This window comes from Molothrus aeneus, chromosome 11, assembly GCF_037042795.1.
Source record: "Molothrus aeneus isolate 106 chromosome 11, BPBGC_Maene_1.0, whole genome shotgun sequence".
NCBI lineage: Eukaryota > Metazoa > Chordata > Aves > Passeriformes > Icteridae > Molothrus > Molothrus aeneus.
In genome coordinates, this window is record NC_089656.1 from 4,950,615 (window position 1) to 4,968,508 (window position 17,894).

The window sequence follows — 17,894 nt, forward strand, 5'->3', positions numbered from 1 at the left end:
CTTTCCTGCTCTGCTATAAGCATTTGGAGGTGACTTTTCTTTAGGCAGAGGGCACTGGGGCACCTCTCTACAGCTGATGATTGGTGGGGAGTGAGGGCTTCAGTCCTTTAGGGGGTGTTGAGAAGCACTGATGGCCCCTTGGGAAAGATTAGTTTGGTGTTGGGGTTTTGCTTCCCTGGTTTTGCAGAGACATTCTTCAGGCTCTCAGCAGTGTCCTCCAGCCATGTGGTTTCTGCAGTGGGATTTGAGCAGTCCTGCCTTCCTCTGGCCTTGAGCCTTTGTGAGAGGCCAGGAGAGAGAAAGCAGCTTTCCTTGGCCCACAGTGCAGAGAAAGACTGGGGAAGGAACACTCTCCTGAGGATAAGCATCCCTTGGGTTGGGCAAAATGGGGTTAATTGGGTGAGTCCCTTAAAGGAGGGGAAAATACAGGTTGTATGAGCTCTGCTGTTGCCCAGTACTGTAGCTTAACTTTAGGGAGATTAGGCCTTCAGGATTTTTATCCTCCCCTCTTTAGTCTTTCCTTTTCTTATATCCCACAAGACACCAGGGTGTGTGGTTTCCATCCTAAATGCATATTATGCTTGTCTTACAGGCTTCCAAATCCTACTGCTTTGTTATTGAACCCAGTGAAGGAGCGATCCCTGCTAGGGGTGAGGTTCCTGTGACTGTCACAGCAACCCTGGATGACACTGTGGGTTTTGATGACACTGTCCAGCTGTTCATTGGGAACAGCCTTTGGAGCAGTGTCTTTCTCCAGGCTTTCGGCATTGGCACCACAATTGTCACAGACAAACCATTTGCCCCAGAGCTCAACTTGGGATACCAATTCAGGTAGGAGATCTCTCCACTCCCACCTCTCCTCCTGTCTCAACAAGGAGCAGTTTTTCTGTAGTCCTTCAGGCAAGATCTTCTTCAGTGTTCAAAGCCCTGACTCCTTCCCTAAAGGCAGAGATTCCTTTACAAACATGTGATGGGCACTTGAGAGTTGTTAGACACCCTCAAAAGCCACTGAAAGGGAAACCAGTTGCTAAATTGCCACAAACTGTCTCTAGTTCTAATACATTGATGTCCTCACTTGATCGAGTAATGATCTCACAGGCTGCCCCAGAACTAAAGGTTCCTGAAATGGTGCCCAGATGAGGCAGTCCCTCCATGTGGCTGAGGCACCAAGGGAAGATCCTTTCTCTTGCCCTTGCCCTTGCCCTTTCCCAATGGCACCTCCCAGGCAAGCAGGGGCCCTGGGAACAAAGAGACAGGAGGGTGACAACCCCCACCAGGAAGGCAGGAGCCCACAGAGCAGTTCCAGAGGCAGAGTTGCCAGCAGAGTTTGCAAAGTTCACTTCCAAACAGTTTCTAATTGCAAAATGAAATTTCTACAAATGGCTACCAGTGCAGAGCCAAGGCTGATACGAACGAGAGAGGCTCTGCTCCCCTGGTTTCCTCTCCTGGAGCAGGCAGATGATTTTTACCAGCTTGCTGGGATCATCCAGAAACTGCCTCTGAGCCGGCTTTTAGGAATGCCTGCAATCCTACCCCCACACACAAGGTCCCCAAGGGCAGCATCTCAAAGATTCAGTTTCAGCTTTGGGCACAGATTAATACAAAATGCAGCAACAGTATGAATCACCCCAGAACAAACATTTTGGGGGAAAACACCACGTCCTGTTAGCCTCACCTGGAAAATGTTACATTACCATTATAAACATATTTCTCTTTGCAATAATGACATCAAAAGGGCACCTTATCAGACACCACTTCTGGTCCACATTAAGAGCTGGAAATGAAGACAGTCTCTAAGCAATTAACACCTCAGGTTGCTCACTGGGAGCAATCTGATGACCAGGGAAATAGCTACTCTCATACTCTTTTCCATCCTGCCTTCTATTCCAGCCTCATGCCCTGTCTTCGTCAGTTCAAAGTAACAAACAAGGGCCGCCGTTACCATCAGCTCTTCTGGAGTGCGGAATGCTACAGCCCACCTGAGGAGGGGAGCCAGAGTGTCTCAACCCTCAGCAGCCCCAGGGCCAAGGATGATTCCCAGTGCCCCAAACGTGCCAGCCCCGTGTTTGGGCTGGAGCCACTGTCAATGGACCTGCAGCCAGGCCAGTCTGAGGACATGGTGCTGCGAGGCTTCTCCCGCATCCCACAGGTGAGATCCCCTCCTCTCGGCTTGTTCCACAGGCCCTTGACATTTGCCTGGGGAAATGAGCAGGGGCCATCACAAAACTGATTTAAGGCTACTCGTTTCTGTGGCAGCACCAGTTGCTTTCCTTGCTGGCCACCATCAGACCAGCTGAGACTTTATTGTGATTCCACAGCTAGCAAAACCCAGTGCTGATCCCAAAGCAGGGGTGGATGGAAATATTGCTCTTTTGGGGCAAGCAGTGTTGCATGCTGAGTCAGCAAAGAAGGGCAGAGAAATAAGTTACACTTAGACTAGGAGTCCAAAAAGAAAGTGAACTAAACAAGTGCCAAGTGGTTTATCTGGGGTGAGCATGGAGTAAAACAAAAGCCATGTCAAGGGAGGGGGTTTCTCACAAGTGCCTTTTGTGGTTATTGGGGTGCAGTGTTACAGACAATTGAGCACAGGAAGAAAAGGGGGCAGGGACTGTAACTGTGGCAGGAATAGGGCCCGTGGTGGGTGCAGAGCCAATGCAGGGCATTTGCAGGGTGCCCTGCCACTACGCACTGGTGACAAGTGACTCTTGCTTGCAGGAGGTGCAGGATTATGTGTTCTGTGAAGCCATCATTGGGACATCCCCCAAGATGGAGAGGATAATAGAAACAATCATTACCTGTCAGTTCATTCACCCCTCTATAGAAGTATCAGCCAGACAATTCTCTTTCTATGTGGAGAAGGTAAGTCTGGATTGCATGCTGGCATTTTAACAGCATGGCTGAGGGGGGTGTGTGCTTGTGTTAAAGCCCCTCTTTACCCTTCCTGAGGCACTTTGTAAAGTGAGTGAAGATGCTTTTAGAGATGAGACTGGTATTTGACTTCCCCAAAGTAAAAGTGCAGTTCCAGCTGCAGTGCCAAGGAGATGGTGGCCACTCCAGAGAAATGCCAGTTTCTGTGCTCACTGTAAAGGGAGGCTTTTGAGGACCCTCCAAGGCACGGTGATGTCTGTACACTGATGCTGCAGGGAAGCTGGGAAAACTGGAGATTCCTGTGAATTCCTCAGGCTGACAAGGAAAAACCCAACATCTCCTGTGTCTCTTTGCCTTCTCTGCTGTTGGCATGGATGCTTGATGGTACAGCTATATGGATAGGCTCTGTGCATTTCCCTAAGCCTCCTCTGCTTCAAACGACCCCCAGGCATCCTGCAACTGCAGTGATGATAACACTGAGGCAGAGCAGGTGCCCTTTAGTCTCTGGATCCCAACTCCAGCATCATCTTTCTGCCTCCTGCAAGTTGTCTGAAAAAGAGAAGATGGTTAATGATTTGGTTTCTGTAGTTTCAGGCCTCTCCTCTGGTTCCCAGGCTTCCAGTGAAGTACAGAATCCCTGGAACAGGCAGTTCAGATGTAACTGAGAAGCTTTTCAGCTCTCCCTGATTCTGCCTGGGTTCTGCTCAATGCCACACACACAAACTGATTTATTGCATACTATGGCACAGCACCTGTTTGGTATCAGTACATGCAGAAGTCGTTTCCCAAAGTCTCTGGCTTCTCTAAACCATGCAGGAAGCCCAGCACAATGCTCAGACAGGAAGGAAGAGCCCAGGCTGATCAGAGCTTTGAGACCACAGACACCTTGTCCCTGTAGCAGGGGCTGCAGGACACGTGGTGCAGACAAAGTGCTTTTTGAGGCTGCTAGAGCCAGGAAGGTTGTGAGAAATGACTGTATGTGAGTGAAGATCCTCTAGTGCTGTTCTGCCCAATAGAGAGACAAAACTGGAGACAAATGGCCTGGATTCACTTTCTGCTTTAGATCTTGGTCAAGCAGCCACCTCCTCTCAGGGGCCTATTCCCTCATCTGTACTTGGGAGTTTTCCCTGTCCTCCAGAGGATGCTGTGGTTTCTAAACATGAAAAGCATCTGCTGTCAAGAGAAACCTCCTGGAAGGGTAGAAACAAATAGAAAGGGTAAACAGAAATGTATGCACTCGTGAGGCTGAAAAATGTGAGCTGCAGCAGAAGCAGAAGGAGGTCTGTTTCTAGTTGAGGCTGTTTTTCCTTGTCTCCTGTTTCCATAGAAACCCAGTGATGTCCTGACACTGCAGTACCAGCCTTTGTCTTTAAAAAACACCTGCCTGCTGCCACTGGACCTCATGCTGCACTTGGAGCAGCCATTCCTGGTCTGTGATAAGGAGCAGCAGCCCCTCCCAGGTGGCCAGGTGAGCAGCCCTGGCCTCCTCCAGTGGGGTCTGAAGAGGAGGGATGTGGTGGTGCCTTTCTGTTGGGAGCTCCTTGAGTCAAGAAGTTTATTCTGTAGCATCAGCAGTGGGCTGGCCTGAGCTGCATCAGCAAAGCTGCTGAAGGAATCAAAATCTTATCTGAATTGAGTAGATCCATCCTGGCTTTAAGGCACAGGGAGAGGGGAGCAGGCAGCTGGGTCTGGGCAAGCCATGCAGGGAAGGTGTCTCCTGGAAAGCCATGCCAGCTCTCCAGCAGCCACCCCCTTGTACTGGGGCTGAGCACAGAAACAGGAGCCTGAGGGATCCTGGACTGGCCTGTGGTGCCTGCAGCCAGACCCCTGCTGTAGAGAGATGAACCATGAACTGAGAAGCCCGTGCTGGGGTCACTTGGAGCATTTACTGTTTCATGCTGTCAGACCTTGGGACATCATCCCACAGGTGATTAATTACTGCTCATCTCCTTGCAGCCTGTGAGAGTGGATGTAGGGGAGACCTGTCATCTCTACATCGTGTTTGACCCAGCTTATGAACTGGATTTTAAGAGCTGGAGAAAAGAGAAGGTTCTGAAGATAGACATGGTCAGGGGCCATCCTTTTGTGGAGCGTATCAGCCTTGAGGGAGAAGTTCACTTCCCAAATCTCCAAATGGAGCCCAGCTCCGTGGAGTTTGGCTTCATCAGGCCTGACACGGAAGAAGTGCGTTCCCTGGAGATGACCAACTGCAGCCCACTGCCCGTCCAGTACCGCTGGTCATTCCGTTCCGACAGCAAGGTGACCAGGTTTAGGTATGTGCACCTTTGCCCTCCCCTTGAAGCTCTTCTTGCTGTGTCCTGTTTGTACTTGGCCAAGAGCAAAGCTGTTTGCCTGGCATCTGACAAATGGCACTGAGCAGCTGTGCTCAGGCTGGATGCTCAGGGAGTAGGTTTTCCACCACTTTGGTGCTGCACAGCCCCCACAGTGGTTTCCCCTGGGAAGGAAAGCTGGGGTGAAAGCTGCTTTCTCAGACCTCTGTGACCTGAGGCCATGTCCACCTTGATGAAGGGCTCCTAGTCCCAGCTCCCACAGTTCTGCTGAAGGCCCTTCTGGCCCCTCTGCTTTGGGATGGGTCCTCTCTGCAGGAGCTGCTCTCTGCTCCTTGCCTTCCTCCCTTGCATTGTGCTGGAGGATGCCCAGAAAGTCCCAAAAGCAGAGAAAGAGCCACTTAGCACCAGGGCTGATGCTGAACATCTTGTTACCTTCCCTTTCCTTCTTTGCTGAGACAACTCCTTTAGTGCCAGGACGATTTCTTTCCCAGGGGTCAGCTTTCAGTGGACACCTTGGAGTCTTCACTTCCATTTTTTGGTGTCACTTATTACTCATTTTGACTTTTCCACCCTGCAACATGTCCCTTATGAGTTCTGAATTGCTTGTCAGCAGGGCTTGTTCATCACATCATCTCCTATCCCTGTCTCCCAGAGAGTTTCTACTTTAGAGTGAAAAATGTCATTGTCTGGGCACCATGGTCCTGGGAAGTTGCCTCAAACCATTCATAAAAACTAAAGACAGTGGAGTAAATGATTAGGGATCTCTTGGGGGTTATGATGAGAGAGCCAGAAATGAAACCCAGCCTTAGATAACAAGCTACAAAGCTGAAGACAGTGATTCTTTGGGGAGCAGGTCATTACAGGCCCTGAATGCCTGTCTGGGAACGGAGCATCCAGGTGGTGTTTGACTGTGGGGAGCACTTGCAACTCAGCAGGGTGACAGGCAGGCACAGTTTGACTGTGTCCCTCACATGGCATTAGAAACACAAGCAGAGTTACCCTGAGCACCTGCTTTAATTTAAAATGGGGAATGTGACCTGAGTCACCTGGGAGGGTTGGAAAATGTCAACCAACCCCCCACCAGTGTCAGGGAAACATTCCTGATAAATACCTGGTGGAGCTGCAGAGTTTCTGGCATTGAGCACTGGGGCGGCTGTGCTGGCTCATCAGTGGCTGGCTCTGCCCCTCAGTGCCTCAGATCTCACCTTTTGCTTGCCTTCTCTGTCTTTTTCTCTCCCACTGTGCTTTTTGCATCCCCACAAAGTGTTAATCCCTGTCCTCTGTAGTTGCTCAATGCAAGCAGTTGCAGCTGCTGCAGCACCTCAGTGTTATCCCTGGGCTGCCGTTAGAACAGACCTGCTCCAGCCTGGATTGGGAAGGGCTGGATCAAACCATTTCTCAGTTCAACGTGCCAGCACCCACCCAGGGGTTGCATCCTGACCAGGAGCTGCTCGTGCAGCGGTCCCTCCCTCCCCTGCAGATCCCTGTTCATAGTTATCCTATTTTCCAGACATGAGCTTTACCCACCTAAATTCACACCCCAACCACCAAAGGGGAAGGCAACCTATTTGGTTCACCCAGTAACTCGATGGAGACACTTCAAGATGAGATATGAGGACACAGCCAGAATGCTGAGAACAATGCAGGATTTTACCCAATCTTTAAGAAACAAGGTAGATTTTCTTGTACATCTACTGCTTGTGTTTCCTCCCCAGCCTGCCACCACCAAGTCATGCTCGTGCTGACCTCCCTTTTTGCTGCCCTGCTGTCCGGTGCCCTGACAGTGGGCTGGGCAGCAGGGCCAGTGGCTGGACATGGGCTGTGTGGGAGGGAGAAATAGGAGAGTTTTCCTTGGAGAAGCTCACTCAGATCCTACAGACCTGTGTTGAGTGTGGGATTTTTTGCCTTCACAATGAAAGATGAGGCTTTTATCTGCATCATCATGGTAAGGCCTCCAGCTTCCTTCCCAGAGCAAGCTGGGATGAGTCCTGATCTCCATGGAGCCTCTTCCCAAGGCAGCCAGACTCCAAGTTTGCAGGGCTCTGCTTTCACCCAGAGCTGCTATTGCACTGCTGGCCCTGGAGCTGTCTTACAAACAGAGACTTTGCAAAGTGGCTGTCTCTTCCTCCCAGCATAGAAAATGGCTTCTTTTTCAGGTGCAATCAGATCAACTTCCTGAATACCCTCGCCTCCAAGTAGGGTTTGAGGGATTCAGCATCTCCGTGGACGAACCGCAGACTTCCCTCGAAGCGGAGGAGGTAAGAGGGAATCTGTCTCACTTGCACATTGTCAGTGTGGCAAGCAGGGCTGGAGCTCCCAGTGCCACTGGTGGCCCTCAGCATTGGCCACAGAGGGGCCTCCCATCCCTGCAGGCCCATCACAAAGTGCTGCTGAAGCAACTGGTAGTTGGAGAGGCCATGCAGGACATGTTGTAGGGCTGCCCAAGGACACTTTGCAGCACCTATGGAGGGCACTGCTCCCCCTGGAACTCCTCAGGTGGTCCATAGGAAACTTTTGCAGGAGCTTTTGCTGTAGCACCTTGAGAAAGCAGCATTTAAATCAGAGAGAGGGGAAGAGCCTCAGGAGTCAGATGAGCTGGGCTGGAGTCCTGTGCTCAGCTCCGAGAGCTCTCACTCTGAGCCTCCTCCTTTTCTAAAAGCAGTAAGAAATGCTTTTTAAAGGCAAGTTGTGCATCAGAGAGAATTTCTACTGCCAGGAGACATCCCAGTTCACTTTCACGTAATGTACTAATTAATGCATGGATCTGTGAGTGTGGGAGAAGATTTTCCCCATGGTCCCTGCACTGGTCAGTGGCATGGATGCAGGATGAGGTGAGGGTGATTCTGGCAGTGTTTGGGGAATAGGCCCCTCCAGGTACAGCTGCACTTTGCTCCAAGATGCTCTTCTGCATCCATTGCCGTGCTCAACAGCTCAATCTCTCCTGTCTTCCATCCAGGCTTTCAGTATCCTGCCAATGTCAGGTGTGCTGCAGCCAGGTGAGAGCCAGCAGGTCTCCTTCACCTTCTCTGGCCACCTCAACACCATCTCCGATGTCACGGCGCTGTGCCACGTGGAGGGAGGCCCCACCTACGAGGTGCTGGTGACCGGGGAGATCTCACATTTCAGCTACCTCGTGAGGCCCCAGGAGATCAACTGTGGCTTACAGGTACCACACACATCCCTGGCACAGCTCCTTGCCTTGGCACCACGGCCAGCAGGTTCCTGCCCACCTCGCTCCAGGGCTCCCTTCCCTTCCCAGCCCCTTTGTTGGCTCTGGGGCTTGGAAGCCCAACCTTTGAGGGACACATCTGGCATCCAAGCTGCTCTAAAATGGCCATCTCCAACCCTCTCCACAATGCTGGGAATGCCTCTTTTTCAGGGTACCTAATACTGCCTCTGGGGCAGGCAGGGTCCCAGTGGGGGTGCTCTGAGGGGTGTGTCCCTGAGACATCTCTCTGCTGATCCACACCTAAAGCCTGACCTCCAAGGAGATGCTCTTGTCTAAAGCTCTTGCTTAATCCACACAATAATCAAGGGAAGAAGTTGGGCTTCCAGGCACTACAGTTGGAGAGACTGTCCCAGAATAATCCCCACTTCACTCTTTTCCAGTCAAAAGCCCACAGATATTTCCAGCTGCTGGCCCTGTCTGTGTTGCCCCGGGTGACTCCCTTGTTGCATCTATGTTGCTTGCCAATACTTGCATGCAGGTGCCTTTTCTCCTGGAACGCCTCAGTGCTGTCTCTGTTTCTCCTGGCTGTTGGTGACCCCTCAGAGGGCAGAGGGCCTGTGTGCCCTGGTTCATTTATTGCTGGCCCTCACATGGTTGTTACCACAGCTCTGTGTGCTGCCAGAGCTCCCTGGTGCTGTGCAGGTGCCCTGGGCCTGGGGGTTCCCCAGGTTCCCAAGTGCCCCTATCTCCTCCCTGGTCCCTGCTCCCATGATGTGTCTGCTTTCAAGCCCAGGAGGGAGGAAGGAGATTCCCAGCAGCAGGCCTGGTCTGTAACTTCCCTCTCCTGTGCCTTCTCTCCAGATGTTTAATGAAGTTCATCACAGCGATGTCACCCTGGTGAACGGTGGCAAGATTGAATTCAACTGGGTGCTAAAGCCTAGCCCTGCAGACAAGCATCTGCCTGGTGTGTTTCTGGTCAACCCCACCACTGTAAGCAGCACAAGTGACTGAGCCCAGCCCTGTGTCAGGTGGCCCAGGAGAGTGTTAAAGAGAAAAAAAGGGGGGGAGGTGGGGAAGGGGGAAAAAAGTCAGAGGGGAAAACCCCAAACCCAGCCATGAGAGAGACAGGGCTGTAAGCAATTTCTGCTGGGGCCAGAGAAGGTCAAACAAGTGCTCTCCTGACAGACTCCCCCATGGCCTTGGCTGGTGGGTGGCTCTGCTGTCAGAGGCAGACACCGGCGGGAGGCACAGGAGCGTGGGTCACTGTCCTGTCCTGCTGTAAGGGGAGCAGAGGAGAATTCTTTTTGATAGATTTCTCAGAGGAAAATAAGGCACAAACCCAGCAAGTAGTGTATCTGAAAACTGTTTGTTGATAAAGAAATGGCATGGTCCCGACCAGAGGGGGGACAGAAAAGAGAGAAAATGAGAAACAGAGAGAGTAACACAGGACAGGGGCAGAGCGTCACCCTGAGAGCCCTGAGGCGCTGTGTCGGGTCCTGCTCAGCAGATGGAGCAAGTGCAGTTGTCCCAGTCCTGGTCATTTGTAACTTTTCAACACATTCAACAGGTTTCCATTCCTTCATTGGTTAAATGTTAATATTGCAACAACTCTTCACCAACGGTGGTATCAAACATAACATTCTCATTAAAAGAACCCTAAACTTCAGCAAAACTTCTTTTACAAAAGTCATCATTATAAAACACATAGTATCTACTCTAACAATTGTGAAAGCCAATACTGTAATATATTTATCATGAAGGTGATGTGGTCTGATGGTTTCTTCTAGATGAGAACCTGTCTCCTCAGCCTGTCTGTCCCCTGAGCCATCCCCCATCAAACACTCTGATGCATTCCCTCCCTCTTCTCCCATCCCTGCAGGGTTCCCTTGCAGCCGGTGAGACGCAAGTGCTGAAATTCTCTTACATGCCAGGATTACCAGGAGCCTTCAGCAGGACTTACCAGCTTAAAGTGGGTGACCTGCAACCAGAAAATATCTGCCTGAAAGGAGAAGCATCCTTTCCCATGATCAGTCTGGACCTGCCCTGGAGCATCAGAGGTGGGCACTGCCTGTCTGCCCTCAGGAAAGGCCCTTCTGGTTTTGTTCCCTACCATAGGCCCTGAGGGCAGCTCATGCCAACCTCCACCGAGCCTGGAGGGTTGCAGGACTCCCAGACCAAGTCAAGCCCCCTGGTTGCTTCATGAGTCTTGAGCAGAGGATGCCATGTGGACTTTGTCCCAGGAGCCAACCTGCAGAGCCTGCCATCCTCATCCCTGAAGGACAATGGCTAGAGTGAAAGGCTTGGGAAAGCTGTAAGAGAGGCTGGCAGGGCTTCTGGCAGGGTTGGATCTGTGTGACATTGCAGGGGATGAGATTCAGAGAGGAACAGCAGCATCCACTTTCCATAGATGGCTTGAGGGATTTCTTTCTGGTAGAAACCAATGTTGGGAGGCAGGGACTTCCCAGCTTCAATGGGACTGGCACTTTGCTCACACTTCTCTTTGTGGATGTTTTCTTTCTTCAGGAAATGAAAAATATGAGAAGACACTGAAACGGCTCATAAAACGCCGGCAAATATACGATCCCAGCTATAAATCAGTTGTTCTGAAGAAGCCTCAGAGCCCAAAGATTGAGACCTTGAAGTCTCAGACCTTGAAGACTCAGAACCCAAAGACTCAGGACCTGCAGCCCAGCGTGCTTGCCTCTGGCACTGTAGTAAGAACAGCTGCAGCCCCGTTTGGCACAGGCCACCCTCTCCATGTCACCTGAGCCCCTTGCAGCCCACAGCAGCTTCCTGGTGCCCTGATGACCCTTGGGACCTCCCTGCCCACTGACAACCTTGTGTCACCTCAGCATTGCCCCTAGGGCTGCCCCGCTGGTCATGTCTCTTCTGGGGCTGCAGCAGCTTCCTGGCTACCCCAGGGAGAGATCCTGAAGGCCATGCTCCAGGGATGGAGTTGATGGTGCTTTGAGGGAGATGCAGGTCATTGCTGGGGAGTTCATTGTTCCCAACCCAAGCCCTGCCAGATTTACAGCCCTTACCAGCAGCTGCCTGATTGTGCCCTGGGGCTGTGCTGGAGGTGCTCATCTCCAAGAGGCACCAGCTTGGTCCCAGTTCCCTTTCAAGACAGCTGCTGTCCAAGCTGCCTTGGTACAGGCTGGGGGCAGACAAGTATCTGGAGCTCTGGAAGGTTCCTGGCTTGTCTGTCTGCCTGGCCAGATCAGCTTTGCTGACAGTGTCTGGGCAGGCAAAGATGCTGGAGTTACTTCCCTGGAGATGAGGTCCTGGCTAAGAGAGCAGGAGGTGTCACAGGCACTGAGCAGCCAGACAGGAGGACCCCACACCCCCTCCCAGCAAGAGTGGGGTGGGATCCTTTCTCAGGTGCAAGCTGGGCTTTGGGAAGGACCTTTGCTAACCAGCCACTGTCTTCCCTTTCTTCAGTCAGACTCTCAGCTGCAGATAAAGATGATGGGGATGCTGATGGAGAAGGCTGCTCTGGAGCTGCAGCAAAAGCTCACATCCCATCCCCTGAAGAGCAGGTTCCCTGACAAGGAGCTGTGCCAGAGTCTTGCCAAGTGAGTAGGGGCTCCCATGCCCATCTCCAGGTGCCCCGTGGGAACACCCAGCCATGTCCCCTTCTCCTGAGAGCTCCCTGTTTCTGCAGAGCTGGGAACAGCCTGGACTTCAGAAAGGGTCTGGTCCTGGTGGCTGTGACACGCTGCCTGTGAGCAGTGGAGTGTCCTCCCTTCCCCAGCACCACGCTGAGCTTTGGATTGCTCAGCTCCCCACAGCTGTGGGGTTCTGTCCCTAGAGCTGGGGGACCCAGTGCAGACCTTCAGGCCCTTCCAGACAGCATAGATTCTGTCCCTGCTGCCTAGCTCTGAAGGAGACAACTCCCAGCTGAAGTCTTGCTTCCAACTAACAGCTGTGCAGCTGTGACACTGAACAAAAGGAGAAGGGAGCTGCACATGTCAGCAAACCCTTTAAAACCCAACATCAGATGGTTTGAATCCTGGTGGGGTGGCAGGGCAGGTGACATGGCCTGTCCCTTTGCACCATCATGATGCAGCACAAGCACGGGAGGCTTCAATTCAGGAAGAAGATGCTCTGCAGAGCAGCTCATGTGGTCTGGTTGTAGAGCAATGAAGATTTCCTGTGCAGGCAAACCTTATTCCTAGACCCCAAAGCAATTTCAGGCTCAGGCTGTACACCAGGCTAGGCAGTTCCACTGAGAGCAGTGGAGGCCCAGTGGACTCACCTAGACTGGCTTTTCATGGCAGACGAGCTGTGGCCAGTGTCCATTTTAAACTAATTTTATTTTCAGGTACCATTAGTAGCTGATCAAACCTAGGGCCTGCACTCCTCCTGACTTCCCAAAGTCATTGCCAGATGGTCAGGCTATGGGTTTCATGGGCTTGAGCTGAGTTTTTACAGCAGTGAATAAAGAAATAGCCACTTTATTTGTATCCTCCATCCACTCGGATGTGTAGCCAGGCTGTGGTTTAAGGACTGTCCTTATTCCTTGCAGAGCTGAGCTGCTCGAGTATGTCCTGGACATGGGCCCTGTCCTTAGGGGTTACACTGAGACACACTCTCTGAAGATCACCAACCCTGGGCAGATCCATGTGTCCTTCAAGGTCGATGTATCTGTCCTGCAGGACACAGGTAAGCAGTGCTGGAGACACTTCCTGTGGCCTTGAAGGAGGTGTCTCAGACAGATTAGCTTAAGCCCCTGAACCTGGGGAGGTTTCTGAGCTTTTTCTTCTCAGTGCCCTTGCTGGGAGCTTTAGAGGCAGAGCTCTCCTGGCCAGCCATGCCCAGGGACCTGGCCTGCCTGCGACTGCCCCAGCGCTTCAGTGCAGGGGCCAATGGACTCATCACCCTGGTCACCTGTCAGCATCTTCCCCCCTTGGCTCCCACGAGCAGCAAGTTTCTTTGGGCACTCTGTGGGCTGGTTTTGCCAACCAGTGGGGTCTGCTGTGTTTTGGAAGTGCTTTGTTTGGAGTTCACACTGCCACAGCACTTGTATTCAGTCTTTATTGAGGAAGCAGCCTGTGAGATCCTCTGGTGGATCAAAAGAGGTTTCCAAAAGAGGCCTTGAGGCAAAGAGGCCTTGAGGCAAGGCTGCCCTTCCATCACACAGTGGCTCACTGTGTCTGAAGGGTGTTCAGGTGCACTCTTAAGTTTTGTCCAGGTCACAGCACAGCGTGGGGCTTTTGCCAGACCTCTCAGCCAGGACACCTGTAAGGCCTTAACGTGCTTGTACACATTTTGTGTTTTGTGTCTATCTCAGCTGCTTTGTGTTCATCTGTTCAAGGTTTCAGTGTGGGCCTGGACCAGATGATTTGTCTGCCCCCCAACAACAGCGTGGACTTTGACGTGCGCTTTGAAAGTGCCCACAAGCCATATGGTGACGTGGAAGTGCTGCTGCCCATAGAGGTACCACAGCTCTTGGGGCAGGCAGCAGGCTGGGCACAGCAGCAGATGTCACCCACACCCTCTGCTGAATCCTCTGTCCTTCTCCAGGTGACAAAAGGCCCTATGTACAGCATCCGCATCCGTGCCACTGTGTTTGAAATGTCACTCACCCTCACCAAGAACAGACTGCAGTTCTCTGACATCCTTGTTGGGCAGTGCCAGGTTGAGACCATCCGACTCTTCAACCGGTTCCCAGAATCCTGCAAATGGTTCCTTGCTTCCAACAAGCCTGCTCTGAAGGTAAAGCACAGGCGACATTGAACACGGAACTTGGTTGGGTTTTCTTTGTGACTCTTGCTCTTTCTGCTCCTGTGGCTGCCTGAGCACTTGGGTCTACAGTGTGTTTGAGGAAAGTTCTGAGGGTCTAGATCAAGGCTGGTTTGCCTCAACCTGTTCCATTAGCTGATGCTTTGCTTTGCTGCCATCTTCACCCATTCCTCTTCCTCCTCTGAGGACAGTAGTTCCCTATCTGCCTGCCCTGTCTCCAGGGCTTCCCTCCAGCTCTGGGCTTTGGGGCCACACTTGGTTTGGCTGTGGGTGCTCTCAGCTCCGTGTCAGTGTCTCAGAACACAAGGAGAACTCACATGATTGGTTTCTGTGCCCAGAAGAATCAACAGGAGCCCTGTCCCTTTGACGTGACGCCCTCCCAAGGAACCCTTGATCCAGGGAAGTGGCAGGATCTGCAAATCCAGTTTACACCCGAGGAGGAGGTGAGATTGGCGGGTGTCAGCCCAGGAGGCTGTCAGGGCTGTCTGGAAATGAGGGCCTGGTGCAGAGAGTGTGGTAGGAGCTCTGCCTTCACAGGGAGCTTTCTGCAAGCCCCATACTCTGCGTGGCTCAGTTCACCCCACAGAGCACTCGTGTGAGATGTGCTTTGAAATGCCCACAGGGAGCTTGCACAGAGAGCACCAGGGCTCTGAGGCTGCCTCTTGGCACATGGGGGGGATGTGCCCAACTCCCCTCAGCCTCCCCCTTGCCTGGCTGTATTTGCAGCTGTGACACTCAGTGCAGAGCAGCTGCCCACTCACAGAGGATAATCCTGGAATGGCTCATCCTGCTGCAGGACTGACAGACCAAACAGCCACCACCCACCTTCCTGTAGTGGGGTGCTGCCAGCAGTCCCTGGGGCTCTGGCCTGCCTGCACATTCCTGTGCAGCTGGGGATTCAGCTTAAAGGACAAAGCATTCCCAAAAGTGGTTTGCCTGTGGCTGCTGGGTCTCGGAAACTGGCAGTGTGTACCAGCATAGCCACAAGTGCTTCTGTGCCACACACGGTCCCAGGGATCTTTTAATTGCTCAAGAAATGTAACCATCTTGTGTCTGGCTTGGACCAGAGCCAGACACTAAGCAGAGAAGATGACCCTTGTTTCTTGCCAGTGAGAGCTCATTTGCCTCTCTCCTGGAGCTGGTGTTTGCCTGATGCAGCAGTGCCAGGACTGTGTCTGGACACTGTAACCCTGAGGGCCCTTCCCATGAGCACTGCACTCCTGCATGACTTGGTGAAAATGTCTGACAGTCCATTGTACATACATCCATCTGATTCCCAAATACCCAGTTACAGTGCACACCAGCATTCATCCCAGTTATTTAGACCCAGACTACTACAGATGCTCTAGTCCCTAGCATAAGTAAATATCTGGTTTCCATTCACCTTGGAGGGACTGATAACACCCTGACCTTGGGGCAAGCATTGTTGTATTTGGGGTCCTGTCACCTGGGACTTCATGGATGAGTTTTCTGCACTTTCCTCTTTTCAGAGGTCTTACGAGAATGAGCTGGAGTTTATAATTCGTGGGAGCAGCAGTCGCTTAAAGCTGCACCTCTCAGGACAAGGTCTGGAGCCACGGTTGGAGTTCAGACCCCCAGCACTAAAGATGGGATGGATGCTGGTGGACAGCAATGGGGTGGAGGCCACAGTGGTGGTGAAGAACCCATGCAACTTCCCCATTGAGTTTTATTCACTGGATTTTGATGAGCAGTACCTTGAGGAGGAGAAGGTGAGAAGGCAGGTCTGGTCCCCATGGACACGCTGCCCAAGCTTCACAGCACTCCAGCATTCCCAGGCTTGTGCCAGGGAGATGGAGGCAATCCCCAGGGCAAAGCCAGCTCTGCTGACATGCTGTGGGAGGACCTAAACTAAATAGTTTGTGTTATTGGGAGGAAGGGAGGAGACAGAAAATGGGTTGATTGAGTCTGTGTGATGAAAGGCAAGAAAAGGAATCTTGCATATGGCTTCTCTTCCCTCCACACACAGATCCTGCGGATGGCAGTGGGGTCTGAGTACCAAAAGAGCTTTTTTATGCCTCCACGTGCCATGGGTGAGACACTGCCTCCAGAGGTGCTGCAGGACCACGAAGCACAGATGAGGCCAAAGGCTCAACAGGCAGAGCTCAAGCCCATGGCAGAAGCCAAGGCCAGGGCTGAGTCTGAGGCCAAGGCCAAGGCCATGGGCAAGGCAGCAGCAGGTCAGAAAAACAGTGAGGGTTTGGTGGTGTCTGTTTTGCCTGTGGTCCAGCCCATACACCCTGAACTCTCTGTCACCTTGCTCTCCAGGGAAAGCCCATTCTTTTAGCAGCTGCCTGTTCCCCAGCTTGGTGGAGGAGCTCTTGGCTGAAGGGCTGTGGCATCCTCTACCAACCCTGAGCGTAGCCAAAGCAAGCTCCTATCTGCCTGCCATAGACTGGGAAAATAATCAGGATATTTCCTTGTGTCCCTTAGCCACAAAGACTAGGGCTGGATGAGTTCCTCAGCCAGTAGGACCAGGTCTAATATCACTGGCTCTTTTATATTTGCACCTTCCTAGCAACAAAAGAACAATCTCATCTTGCTTTCACCGAGTCTCCTTTCCTGGGATCTGAGGAGATGGGGAGGATGGTGAGGATCAAATGTAGGCAGGAGGCTGACTTTTCCCCCGGTTTTGCACTGTAGCATACCACAGGACTGTCCTACTCACTCCTGAGTCCCTGCTGAAAGAGACTGGGAATCCTGTCTCTCGGGCTGTCGTGCGCCACCTGGGCATTGCCCCGTCCTCCTGCGAAGCGCAGCCCCACCAAGGAGGGATGGTTGTCATCATCCATGGGCCACCCCGGGCAGGTACGTGAGCTGCAGCCCAGGGCTGCGGGGAGAGGGGCAAGCAGGAGGAACACATCCTGGTGGGCCATGGTGCTTAAGGCAAAGTCCTCAGCTGAACAGGAGGTGGAGATGATCCTCTTGGCTCTAGAATTCAGAGCTTGTATCCACACTGCAGCTGCCTCCCTCATGGCCTGCCCTGGAGGGACACCTGCTTTCCCACTGTCCTTTTAACTTTGAAATCTTGTTGGAGGTTTTTCCAGGGCCTGTCCCTGTAGTGCCTCCTGTGCCAGTGTCACCAAGCAGCCCTCCTCTCTCTCTCAGGAAAGACAGAGATAGCAGCAGGCCTGTGTCAGTATTACGACGCTGCTTACGTGTCCATTGACACCATGGTGAAAGAGGCCATGGCCAAGGACGGGAGCCCAGCGGGGCTCCGTGCCCGGGAGCTCTGCACCCAGGCTGCCATGGAGCTGGAAGGCAAAGACGAAGGTGATGCTGGTAAGGAGAAATGCTGGTAAGGACCCAGAGCCAGTGCTTGAGAAACCCACCACCACTGTCCACTTCTGCTTACTCAGAGCAGCAGTTTTTCAGTCCCTGGGTTTCTCTTAGGGAACATGGGTGAAGTGCATCACTGGCTTGCCAAAAAAAAATGAAATCAATTTTAAGGGCTCAGTAAAAGGTTCTTTTGTAGCCCTCTTTGCTGCTATTCTTGGCACGTGTTCAGTTTTCTAGGGCTACCAACTGCCCAGGAAGTTTCATAAAAGTCTCAAGTCTCACATGGAGAACAGCCCAACGAGCTGTGTAACCTGACAGTGGCCATAGGTAACTCTCTGGAGAAAAGAGCTCATCTAGGGATGTTAAAACATGCCTGTCTCTTTCCCAACTATTTTATATTTCCTCAAAGCTGAATTGAGCCTTCTCCTTATGGGGCAGCAGGCAGAACTGCTGCCCACCTGAGCAAGGAAAAAGCCTTCTGAAGTGACTCATTAAGCACAAGAGGACTGTGAGTGTAAACTCAC

At 52.2% G+C, this 17,894-nt stretch overlaps 1 protein-coding gene across 1 annotated transcript in view; it reads left to right on the forward strand.

Annotated features, from left to right (window-relative positions):
• The window catches only part of LOC136561423 (hydrocephalus-inducing protein homolog), a 62,953-nt gene that overhangs the window by 20,975 nt on the left and 24,084 nt on the right, over positions 1 to 17,894 (forward strand). The window contains 20 exon segments of the mRNA XM_066557719.1: positions 593 to 831; positions 1,891 to 2,149; positions 2,716 to 2,859; positions 4,196 to 4,328; positions 4,796 to 5,141; positions 7,216 to 7,417; positions 8,116 to 8,325; positions 9,190 to 9,318; positions 10,208 to 10,385; positions 10,852 to 11,042; positions 11,770 to 11,903; positions 12,857 to 12,993; positions 13,098 to 13,220; positions 13,646 to 13,767; positions 13,855 to 14,046; positions 14,412 to 14,516; positions 15,564 to 15,803; positions 16,061 to 16,315; positions 16,767 to 16,899; positions 17,200 to 17,373. Of these exon segments, the coding sequence (XP_066413816.1) occupies positions 593 to 831; positions 1,891 to 2,149; positions 2,716 to 2,859; positions 4,196 to 4,328; positions 4,796 to 5,141; positions 7,216 to 7,417; positions 8,116 to 8,325; positions 9,190 to 9,318; positions 10,208 to 10,385; positions 10,852 to 11,042; positions 11,770 to 11,903; positions 12,857 to 12,993; positions 13,098 to 13,220; positions 13,646 to 13,767; positions 13,855 to 14,046; positions 14,412 to 14,516; positions 15,564 to 15,803; positions 16,061 to 16,315; positions 16,767 to 16,899; positions 17,200 to 17,373 (3,646 nt within the window).